Source organism: Lolium rigidum, chromosome 1 (assembly GCF_022539505.1).
Source record: "Lolium rigidum isolate FL_2022 chromosome 1, APGP_CSIRO_Lrig_0.1, whole genome shotgun sequence".
NCBI lineage: Eukaryota > Viridiplantae > Streptophyta > Magnoliopsida > Poales > Poaceae > Lolium > Lolium rigidum.
Window position 1 is genome coordinate 119,748,083 of NC_061508.1, and position 12,113 is coordinate 119,760,195.

General features: G+C 47.4%; 1 protein-coding gene and 1 long non-coding RNA gene across 5 annotated transcripts; both read right to left on the reverse strand.

The window, feature by feature from the left end:
• Positions 1-3,592: 3,592 nt before the first annotated feature.
• LOC124681180 lies at positions 3,593-5,983 on the reverse strand. 4 transcript variants are annotated; one of them, XM_047216140.1, is made up of 6 exons: positions 5,679-5,983; positions 4,694-4,756; positions 4,488-4,578; positions 4,338-4,391; positions 4,192-4,234; positions 3,593-3,954 (listed from the first exon to the last, which is right to left on the reverse strand). In XM_047216140.1, the coding sequence occupies exons 2-6, from the start codon at positions 4,741-4,743 to the stop codon at positions 3,881-3,883; spliced, it is 312 nt and encodes a 103-aa protein (XP_047072096.1). In that variant the 5' UTR covers positions 4,744-4,756; positions 5,679-5,983; the 3' UTR covers positions 3,593-3,880. The 4 variants fall into 4 exon arrangements, with proteins under 4 accessions (XP_047072096.1, XP_047072087.1, XP_047072091.1 ...); XM_047216131.1 differs by having other exon boundaries at positions 4,488-4,620; positions 5,679-5,980; XM_047216135.1 differs by lacking the exon at positions 5,679-5,983 and adding an exon at positions 4,896-5,210.
• A 940-nt stretch (positions 5,984-6,923) lies between these two features.
• On the reverse strand, positions 6,924-8,464 carry LOC124681202. Its single transcript, XR_006995770.1, has 3 exons — positions 8,044-8,464; positions 7,716-7,818; positions 6,924-7,041 (listed from the first exon to the last, which is right to left on the reverse strand). It is a non-coding gene; the product is annotated as an uncharacterized LOC124681202 (long non-coding RNA).
• Between the last annotated feature and the right edge of the window lie 3,649 nt (positions 8,465-12,113).

Genomic DNA, 12,113 nt, shown 5'->3' on the forward strand with positions numbered 1-12,113 from the left:
CTATGTCCATCTTACAGACACAGAAGCAGCATGGAGACCGATCAGTTCTCCACCGAGGCCGGTAGCCGAAATGCAGCCCGTCCATGTCGACGGCAAGCTCTACTGGATGGTGGATCCGAATCTTGTTGAGACAAATACTTCTCTACATGGGTGCGAGATGTTGGCACTTGACGTCGGCACGGAAGACTTTGAGGTGCTGCAAGGACCCCGATGCAGCTACGATCAGATCACGTCCATCGTCGAGCTGGATGGCAACGTCTGCGTCGTCTGCTCTGACAAGGGCGCAAACGCGCTGGACATATGGATGTTGGAAGCAGGCGGTGTATGGGCTATTGGATGCCGGGTAGAGCTCGGAGAGTTTTCACACGAGTATTCACCGGAAGAGACCGCACCCATGGCTGTCGATCCTATGGACGGCAGGTTACTACTGAGCACAGGCAGGACGCTAGGCTATTACAGCCCCAAGACAAAAAAGGTAGAGACCATTCACCGTCTCGTTGATCAAGATGCCATGAAGTTTGCTCCACTTCTCAGCGAGGAAAGCTTGATCTGTCCGTATATTCGCTTCGAGAAAGCCACCTACTCTGTAGGCATATGACTGCAAGTACCCTTTTTCTTTTTTGAAATGGACTGCAAGTACCCTTGCCCATGAAGGAACAAATGTACGTCTCTGTATTTCATAGTTTTGATGTGAGCATGTGAACACATGAGTGACACATTAGCTCGTTAAAACATCTTATATCGTAAGAGTGAGTATAAATGAAAATTCATATATAAAGGGCCGTGCAGTTTCATGCCCCTCAGCCCGTTAAGCTCCTATTTCAACTGACGTGGCACACTCGTGTTCACGCTGCAAGGACTTTTAGAGCATCTCCACAGGCGGCCCCTAAATAGACGCCTGCAGGGGCGTCGGTACTGCCAAATGAGGGACGCCGGCAGACCATCTTCTATTTGGGGATGATGTTCCCACACCAGCGCCCCCCATACGGCAGCCACAATAGAAATTCAAACTTAAAATGATATTTTGAAAACGATATTCATACGAAATTGAAACAAAATTTATACAAAAGTTACTCGAATTTAAACTACAAACTAAAAAAAGTTAGTGGCAGCGTGCGTCGAACGCGCTGAAGTCAAGGTTGTTGTCGTCGTCGCCGTCGTCGCTGGACGTCCCGAAGGACCAGTCGTCGTCCTCCTCCTCCTCCTTTGGCGCCGTCGGCTCGGAAAATCCGGCGAGGTCGACGAAGTTGGTGCCGTGGTCCCTGGTGGACAACACCGCCACCTGCCGCGCGGGTCCATCGCCAACTGCCGGTAGTCCTCCTCGAAGGAGCGGCCGATGATGAAGTTTTGGCCGGGGAACTCCAGCGGGTCGTCACCGCCACGGAGGGCCGCCTGCGCCTTCGCCTCCTTCTCCCACCATTGCTTCTTCGCGGGCGGAAGCGGTGGCGAGCCCGCGGCGCCCTCCTGCTTGAGGCGGCGGCATTGGCCCGACCCCGTCGTCTGATGGGCCGGAGCCAAAGACGCGCGCCTCGCCCCTTCATGGATGACGATGCCACGAGAAGGAGGCGCATGCGATCGCCAGCTGCTGACGATCTAGCGCGAGCTCCCGGACGCCATCGTCCTTGCCGGCGCGCTCTATAGTAGTGGCACCTCCAGCGCCATGCACTGCGCATGCGGGAAGTACAGCGGGATGCGCGGCGGGTCGCCGCGAGCGTGCTGACTGCAGCCGTACTGCTGCAGCGTGGCATCGATGTCGCGGCCGTGCCACCAGGCACGACAACCGATGTTGTTGAAGCGGCCGTTCGCGCGGCTGGCGGCCCGCGCGAGCTCGATGGCACGCTCCTCTTCGAAGCGCCGCGACCACGTCGAGCTATTGAGCGCGTTCGTCGGCAAGCTCCTCTCCGCCGGCGTCATACGCTTCCGCCGCTCATTGATGAGGGCGCGCTTCTCTGGTCCTGCCGGTGGCGGCGGTGGCACGGCGAAGCCAGCATTGGAGACGTGCCACCCCTGCAACAGCTTGTACTGTACGAGCACGGGGATGCGCTGCCAGTACAGTACTCCGCCTCGTCGTTGGTCAGTTGCAGCGAGCGGAACAAGCCGCCACTACCGTCGTCCTCGTCGTTGTGCGCCATCGCGTCGGTGGCGTGTGTGGGAGACGTGGGCGTTTGCGCGGCGTCAGCGACAATGGCGGTGGCGGTGGCTAGGGTTGGAAGACGGGAAGAAGAGAGGTGCGCGCCGGTGGGGTTTTAAGGGAGGCGGCGAACGCGCATTGAAGACACGTGGGGAAGGTGGGTGGACGCCGCGTGGCCAGTCGCCGCCCTCGTCGCCGCTTCGGTTTCCGCATGGGAGGCCATTAACGCCGACGACCAACCTTCTCGCGTCGTTTTCGACGCGAACCGTCGCTTCCTCTCGCTGCCAAGGCGGCCCCACCCCGAAAACCGCCGTGCCGCGAGGCGCCGGCGCGCCCGATTCGCGCCCTTCGCGAAGGGGACGGCACGGGGTTGCCGACGCTTATATTGGGCTCGAAAAACGCCGACACTTTTTTGGGCACGTCGGTGCGAGCGCATTTTTTATGCTGGCCTCCAAAATGCTATCGGGACCGCTATCTCTGTTTAAAATAGCCGGCTATAGCTGGGCTATAGCCCGGTTATAGCCTTTCTCGAGGTCTCCGGCTATAGCTAGAGGCTTTAGAGGCTAAAACAGAAAATACCGCTAATAGCCTGGCTAAGGCTATTTAGTCTTAATTTAGCCGCATAGCCGCTAACTTTCCGCTCAATGGGCCCAAAATTTTGGACCAAAAATTTCAGTCGATCGGCCCATTTGCTTGGCGCGCGAAATAGCCACCAAGCCGAGCGACAAGTATAACTATGTCCTAAACTACGTAATAATGTTGTAATATTTGGACAAAACTATGTATTAACTATGTGTGAACTATTATGTGTATCTCCTATGTGAAGATGTTATTATGTTATTAATTTGTGAATTATTGATATATATATATGACTATATTCTGCCCAATTTTTTCATTATTTAGTAAATCGGCTATATGGCTATAGCCTGGTTATAGCCTTTCATAGCTTCAAAAAAATTCGCGGCTATCGGCTATAGCTGGCTATTTTAACGAGAGGCCGCTATCGGTGCCGCCGGTGGCGATGCTCTTCCACGCCAAAGCCTTATCAAAACCCTAGAAAACTTGGTTTGACCAGTTCTGGTTTGACTCAAAAAGTTGACACTCTGCTCTCATCAAACAACCGGGGTCTCCCGGTGCCATCCCCTCTATCCGGTCACTTGGTCCCACATCCATGGAGGGATCCAACAATGGCAACCCTGGTTCAGATGGTTGCCCCAGTTGATGCTTTTTCTCTCACCTTGTTTTATGGTACTCCGCTGGTGCCATCCCTTTCTTGTCTTGGAACTACCGCGCTGGGTTGTGATGGAGCTCATACATTCTGAAGACTAGTGGTTGGGGCGCCCCATGGGGCGCCTCCTCGCTGGCCCTATGCGTCCCAATCCATCCCATTGTTAGGTAGGCTCCCAATGCAAATACCAAGTTCACCCAATACAACAAATCAGAAGGGGATGGACCACAACATAAGAAAAACAAAATGCAATGTCATTTCGAATCATTTGAAATTCTGTTTTCTCAGAAACAAGGTGTTCAGAAATCTGAACTGATGAACATCAATTTTCAGCACCGAATTCAAGTGGAAGCCACCGGCAGCGCTTGCACAAGATAACAAACACAATACCCAAAACTGAAATGGTGAAATACCAAAAGGAAAAAAAAAAGAAAATAAACACACACAAAAGGGCATTGGGCCCTGACATATACAGGTAGCCATGAGAATAAAATAATGGATCAGGAACTAATGGTTGTATATTAGCTCAAGGACATCATGACTGCAACTCCGCCTTTACCTCCCCTCCTCCATTCTAGTAATTGTGCAGACAATCCTGCAAATAGAAAATTTAAAGGAGACCAAAGGTTTATTTTATGCATTAATCGCCTAGAAGGAGAAAAATTACACACTAATATTCCTACCATGATATTAAGCTGGCAATAGACAAACAGACAAACTAATTTGGCCGCAAATCAAGAATACGAATATCCAGAACTATATGATTCAAATTTACTATTGCATAAGAAATGATGGATCAGCATAAGAATATTTGATTGGAGAAGACATATACCTTTTTCATGCATATCCACATTGTTTTGCGGTTTTACTGAGCACTTTGTAGTCATGAACAAGATTATAGCAGGTTATGCATGCGTTAGCATATCATCAGGCCACTAAATCAAGGCAACCAGAACCAAAAATTGAGTTATGACTTACATTATGCAGATGAACTTTCATGGAGCTAATTTTCCTCATTTCTTCCAAAAAAAAAACTGCACAATGATCAGAAAAACACTTAGATCACTCCAAGAGGCAAATAGTGATGGTAACAGGGAACACAACAACAGAGAGGTAAGGTTTCTTTACCTCAGTCATACGCATTGAGGACCAATCTGCATTCTCTCCATCATGTCTCTGTCTTGATACTCTTCTCATGATTAGATCCATATCAATCGCCCTTTTGACATTGAAGAAAGTAATATCAGCAAATCCCAGCCAACTGAAAAATATTAGGACTGCAAGTTACAAGAAAAAATGTCTGACATATAAACTGTAAAGCATGTTGAACTTACATATTGCATGATAGGTAGTGGCCATGTGGCCACTTAGGCTTATACAACATCTCCCACTCCAACCTGTTAATACCCAAGATAACACGATGTAGATGATATGAAGCTAAATAATGTTGCAGTGATGACCTATCCACTAGTTACAAAATCATAAATGCCTTATTATCATTCAGTGCGTATGAGCATGCTAATACAGCTACCCTACCTTCTTTTTTAGTCCATGAAATGTTTCCTCCTTTCATCATCTCAACATTCAATTGTTCTGCGGGTTTGCGAGATAACTGTGGTTGAATATACTTCCTTACATAGCTTATGTATGCAACCTCTTCACTCCAACTCTTGCGTTATTGGATTTTCCAGCTATTTTGAATTTCCATTCATATCTCTTTTAAATCACTTAAGCTTATGTATAGAGCTAGAAAATTGTAGTTAAATGCATGTTACAAAATAATATGGTGATGAAAATGAGGAAAGAAAACAGTCAAGGTAAGTAATTTAATATAAATCATAATTGTAGCAAGATGTATATGCTAGCTTATGTATGCAACCTCTTCACTCCAACTCTTGCGTTATTGGATTTTCCAGCAATTTTGAATTTCCATTCATATCTCTTTTAAATCACTTAAGCTTATGTATAGAGCTAGAAAATTGTAGTTAAATGCATGTTACAAATTAATACGGTGATAAAAATGGGGAAAGAAAACAGTCAAGGTAAGTAATTTAATATAAATCATAATTGTAGCAAGATGTATATGCGAGCAATATATTAGTACACAGCAGAAGTGGAGAAGTAAATGCCTTCCATATTACACAGAAACTACATACGTAGAAGTGGCAATGTTCATGTAAGTTCACATGATTTAATACAACAAAACAAGGTAGAAAGCATCACATTAACGAAATATATTTAAAAATATTAAATAAGAAGGTTACCTCAAATATGTAGACTTTGTGTAGAAGATTGAACTTACAAACAAAACTCACTCACCATTGTTGGGATCATCATAGGCCATGTAGTTTATAGGCCAAGAACTTCATGCTAGTTGTAGCGCGTCAATAAATTCCTGCAAACATGATTATCATGAGAAATGTTCATTAAGATTGATAGTTTGATATTCAAAAGGAGCAGATAAAACATATGAAATTAACATGGTACTAAGCAAAGCAATAGTAGAATGGGTGCTAAACAAGTTTGCCAAAGATTCCTTAGCAAAAAGAAATGGATATGGACAAACAGTTCATCAAATTTTTCAGTCCCTACATTCTCGAGTTGTCCCCTACCAACTTGCCAATGAATAGAATATATAAAACATTTTTTAATTTCGATAGCAAAAAAATAAAGCAGTGTTTCTTACAAAAAAAAATGAAGATACACTTAGCATTTCACGCAAGACAACCGGTGTCAGCATATAATGGCTCTTTGTCTAGAAAGTTCTTCTAATTCTCTCTAGATGTATGTGTTCATAATACCTTACCCACGGGATAAGTTATAAGACACCAACCTGTTCAGAGAAATAATAGGTATCTGAAAGGAAGCAACAAACCCCTAGGTAGCAAGTTTTTTGCCTCCCTACAAAGCAAGTAAACAAGCAGCTAAGCATATGACTTCTAGATGTTGCGGGCGTTCAAGATCTCATAAGTATCACATGTTACATGACCCAGTTCTATCCATTAATAGATAAGGAAGCACAGCTGGAGAAGGCTATGCTTACCTTGAGCCTCCATTGCACAAAAGATGAAGGCGAGAACCACCCACCACTCTTCTGTGTTGCCTTCTCTGTATTCCGTTATTAATAAAAAGGTACATGACAGAGCATATACATTTGTAATTTTGAATATGATAGAAGATCTCAGTCCAGCTGAAATTAGAAACATAACCATCATCAATCCTGGTTGGTTAGAGTATTTCAAGAGATAACAATTTAGAAGAGAAGACGACTGTGACAAAAGATTATTTCGTCAGGTGTTATATGGAACATAATTTAAGCCACCCTCTTGGACTGAACCCAACTCAATTGTTAGGCTCCAACTAAAAAAATTGAATTTACCTTGTAATAAACTATTTGTACCTTCCTTTGCCAGTTTGCCCAAGCACAATCTCTAGATGTGCTGCAACAAACACTACACACCTTCCTCAAGCTTTAGGAGAAAAATACATGTGCATTATTATCTACCAGTGGAAATGGAAGAAAAAAAGGAAGATTCTTTTAGTTATACTGTCACTGGCCATTATGACTAAGTGATCAGAGCAAAATAATTATTACTGTATTTGTATTCTCCAGCCACAGAAAATAGGCAGTTGTTACATACCATGCCAGTCCATTTGTCCACATATATCATGTGCATTGAAACTGAAACAACAAAAGGGTATATTTATAACAGTAGGAATAGACAAATGTAGTTCAAAGTAAAAATATATTGCTTGACATCCCAATTTCATGGTACAGATCTTTTTTTTGCGGGGGCAAAGGGATTATATTAATTAAATATAGGTATCATTACAATCCCTTAGGAGGGCATCCAGAATGCAATCTGGCCCAGACCTAAACCATACATACGTACGGTCATTTAATCTACCATACTTAGCTAACGCATGACTAACAAAATTCTGGGTACGTGGAATTTTGGAGATTCCAGCAATCTGATCCGAGTTCAGTAGTAATTTTGCTTCAGAAGTGAGGTTACCTAACTCAGATAAATCTCTCTCTTTGCTTCTTATCATCCGGAGTATCTCAGCACTGTCCGTTTCAATTAGGATTGGTTCTTGACACCACTCACTAGCCAGAGAAACGCCCTCCACCAATGCCCGTAGTTCGGCCTCCAATGCCGAACAACATCGTACCATCACTCTACAGGATGACAGAATTATTGAGCCATCATGCCTTCTCAGAATGATTCCAACACTTGCCGTTCCATTCTGCAATATAAACGACCCGTCCACGTTCAGTTTAACCATTCCCTCAGGTGGCTGAGTCCACGGACTAGTACTAGCAGGCGGGTTGCTTCCTGCCATCTCTGTCCTAACCTGTCATCTCTAAGAGCGGTAACTCTCTTAGCAGTGTCGCATGTGTTAGTCAGCATGCAAACATGGCCCAGCTTAGAAACACCCAAAATCTGGACGAAGACATCTGCAGCCAAAATAAAAGGTATTAGATTGCACCCAGGCGAGCAAATGGATCTGCAGTACATTTCACTTGCTAAAGATAGTAGTTACCACCACGTCCTATTTAAGAGGATCATGAACAGAAAAAATCAAATAAAGGGTCACAAATAAATCTACGAAGATACCACACTATATAAGCAGAAAAGGGGCAAATGGAATATGGTTCGAAAGATCGAAAATAGCCACTCACCAATAACAGAATAATGTTGGGGTACCATGATGTAGTTCAATCGCAATAGGAAAAAAGACACCCACTGGATGCAGTATCGACATCTTCAAGTCTAACATCTCGATTTTGCTCGAAATTTGGTGTCTTATAATACCTTTTAAACAATTCATGTGTTAAGGATTTGTCTCCTGACAGGACAAGTTATACTTTGAAAAGGCCATCAAGAGGAACAAAATCAGATCAATTAAGTTTCTTAACCATACATTATGTGCAGATTGCATAGCAGGCATTAAAATCTCGACAGGCAAAGGGAAAATTGTATTGTTTTTAATGTTTGATGCCTCTTTAGAAGCCAATCAGCTCCTAGTTCATGGGCATTGATGAAGCTTTGTTCGCTTCAGCAAGAAGAACTTATCGAAGCAAAAAATAATCACTTCAATCTATATATATGCACAAGTACGTGTCACTATTGCTTTGATCTGAACCAAAACAAACAGAAAAAACAGCGGAGAAGACAAGAAGTGAATAAGAAGTTGAGCACTGCTAGGTCTGATTGTCATGTAGATCCTCTCAACCTCCTATAGAAAATAACATCATCAGTTAGCTAACATTCCATAGCTAGTGAGGAAAAAACGTCAAAGAAAGAAAATGAGAGCAGAAATCTACCTTGTTTTTCACGGGTTGGAGCTGCAGCAGCCCAACCAAGTTGGATGGAGCAGTAGCAGCCGGACAGGGTTGGATGGAGCAGTAGCAGCCGGACAGGGTTGGATGGAGCAGCAGCAGCTGAAGCAGTGGATAGAGCAGATTTCTCCCCGCCGGTCGTTGTCTACGTTCGGCCGCGTCCTTCCTCCATGTTCAAGAAAAAGCCGTGAGGGGAGGAAGCGCAGGGCGAGGCCACGGAGTGTGAGGAGATGAACGGTGTCGGCTGAATCCCGGTCACCGGCACCGGAGAACACGACCAAGAGCGGGCGGCGCTAGGGTCTGAGAAGCTGGAGAGAGGGAGAGGAGAGAGCGCCTACCTGTCCGGCCGCTGCCGCCATCGATGCCGAGCTCTTTCTCCAGAGGTCCTTCCGCCAGCGACCATGGCTCGCATAGCACCTCCCGCATCAGACCGCCGCCACCCCTAGGGTTTCATCTTGGGGAGCATGGTTGTGTCCCGGAGAGAGGCCGATCCGCCGATGGCTATGAAGGAGAGCAGCGCCGAGGGGACGAAGAGTGGAGTGGCCGGGAGAGGCTTGCTGAGGTCGCGGGGAAGAGGAGGGCATGGTGAGCTGCCGCCGGCAAAAAAGAGGAGTGGGACTTTTAGGGTAGGGTTCAGAATGGAGAGTGGGTTGTGTGCGGGGAAGAGCAACTCGTTCTTTCGCCAGAAGGGCGCCTCCCTCGACCAACCATTGATTGACACGTGGTCCAACGGTGGAGACCAACCGACGCCAGCGCCCAGTCGATGCGCGGCATGTGACTATCGTGGAGCACGCAGAGATAGGGCAATACTACACGCACTTGCTTGTTCTCAATGGCGTGAGCTTGTTCTACGTGGACTTGTATTTCCAGTGCCGTCTATATGTCCAAATTAACTATACATTTTGAAGATTGCATTGGTTACTATTCTAGATACGCTCTCCCTCTGTTCCAAATTAGTTGGCTCCGATTAGTATAGATTTACATGTATCTATATAAAATATGTCTAGAGACACATGAGCATCTAGAAAAATGTACGTCAGCTAATTTGTTGAGGGCGTTTGCTCCGGTACAACCCCCTCCCCTAAACTCAAAGCAAACTTAAATACAAGGACGACTGAGATCGCTTGATACCCCTTCGTTTAATATTAAACGTGTATACCTAGCCCTGTACAAAACCCGTATGATCCAACTAAATTATATGTCACATACGTATGTATATAATTATGTATGTACGTGGATTATTGGTGGCGATTCGTCAGCGCGGTGGCGGTGGCGGTCGTGGCCGCCGGGCGGTAGGAGCAACAAGGTGGTGATGGGCAGCCACGAGGCACTGTGAGGTGAAGCTGGACGACACGAGTCTCGGCAATGTCTCGTAGATCCGTACCGATATGGTTGGGGCGGCGTGCAGGCTAGACGGCGGCGTGACGGCGCGACGAACGGCCGGATAGCCCGCCCCGGACAGTCCGGTGCAATTCGGCAGGACTGTCCGCGTTGGGAACGAGACTAACCGGACTGTCTTGTGGTGCTTGCGTTGGACTGTCTTGCGGCGCCGGACTGTCTTGTGGTGTTCGCGCCGGACTGTCTTTGCGGCACCGGACTGTCTTGCGGTGCCCGCCGAACTGTCTTGCGGCGACTGTATGCCTATACGTGGAAATATGAGTTTTGGATTTGGGCTTGGACATGGGCCTAAATAATACCGGTTGGGTTTTGTTGAGTTTGGGGAGGGGGTTGTACTGGAGCAAGCCTCTTTGTTGAGACCCTACCTACAGAGTGAGGCGGCATTTGTATGTATGATGCTGCACTTGGTTGGCTGGCCACCCGTCCGATCTGAAAAGGGCGGTGGTGCTTCATGCAACAACAACGTTGCTTCGCGCGCCTGTGTCGCGTGTCCTCATCCGTCATCGCGTCACTGAGTGAATGAATGAAGTAGTAACTGGCGCTCACCATTTCGGACCTCCACGCACGCTAGCTAGCTATCTGCCGTTCACAAACCAGACAAAAGCAGGCTTCGTCGTCCCCATCGCCTAGATCTCGCCGGAATACTCACGTGAAGCTGCTCGATCGCCGGAGAGCTAACCCTCCTCTTCCCTCACGCCGGTGAGCAAAACACCCTCTCTTGTATATCTGTAGGAAAATTTTCTTCCCAAACGGCGCCGGCGGGCCGGAGTTTGTCTCTGCTTGTGCTGATACCGTCAACGCTCTATCTGGATTCGGATTCCCCTGCTGGAAATAATACTTTCCAATTTTCCATCATCGTGGGTACTAACGCCTGCTGTTTGGTTTTAGCTGACGTGACCCTCAGAGCACCGGCGATGATGAGGCCAGTGGCGGAGAGGAGAGTCACCAAGACCGAGCTGGACGACCTGCCCGAGGAGATCGTCATCGACAGGATACTCGTGCTGCTGCCGGCCAAGGACGTCGGCCGCTGCCGCGCCGTCCGGCCGTCGTGGCGCAGCGCCACCTCCACGCCCGAGTTCATGCTCGCACACCACCGCCGCCAGCCATCGATCCCCGTCGTCGAGCGAGCACGCATGAGCGGCCTCTTCCGCGACACCGGCCGCAGAGCAGGATACTACCAGCCATTCTGGCCAAACCGCGAGACTGGTCAGTATATCCAGGCCGCCGGCGATGGCTTCGTCGTGGTGGGCATGCTGGGCGTGTTGTGCAGGTTCTACATCTGCAACCCGACCATCCGCCAGCTTGCTCCCCTGCCGCAGCCTGAATTTCAACCGACCAACACCGTACTAGGCCTCTACCGGCATGATGCAACCGGAGAGTACAGGGTGCTCTGGTCCTCGGTGCCCGACTGGAGAAAGCAGAACGGAAAGAAATTGCATGTCATCGCAGTAGGACACAACCAGTCCAGGAACATCCAAGTTAGAATGTCATCGACAGCGTCGCTGTCGCCTTCACGAGAACAAGCCTTACTTGAGAAGCTGCCACGAGATCTTTACTCTGCAGATAATCCACCGGTCCACTACCGCGGCAGCCTGCACTGGATGTCCAACTGTCATACCGAGATTATTGTTTTCGACACGGCTACCGAGTTGTTCCGGTGTATACGTATGTGTGGCGCCACCAACTCAGACTCATCGCAGGAGTTGTTCGACGTGCATGGGAATCTTGGTTTGTGCATCCGGGACAACCGCTTCACCTATATGGATGTTTGGGTGATGGAGGACTATAAGGCTGAAATCTGGGAGTTCAAGTACCGGATTGCCACGTCATCAATAGAGGTGTCACTTGATTTAACTTCTCTCAAAAACGGAAAAAGAAAGAAAAGGGTATCGAGATATGATCGGAGAATTATCACTGGTTTGTCTACCCTCGACGAACGTGAGCTGCTGCTCGGCTTTAGCGATGAACGCGTGTTGCGCTGCAGCATTGATGGCAAGTTATTAGGAAGCGCC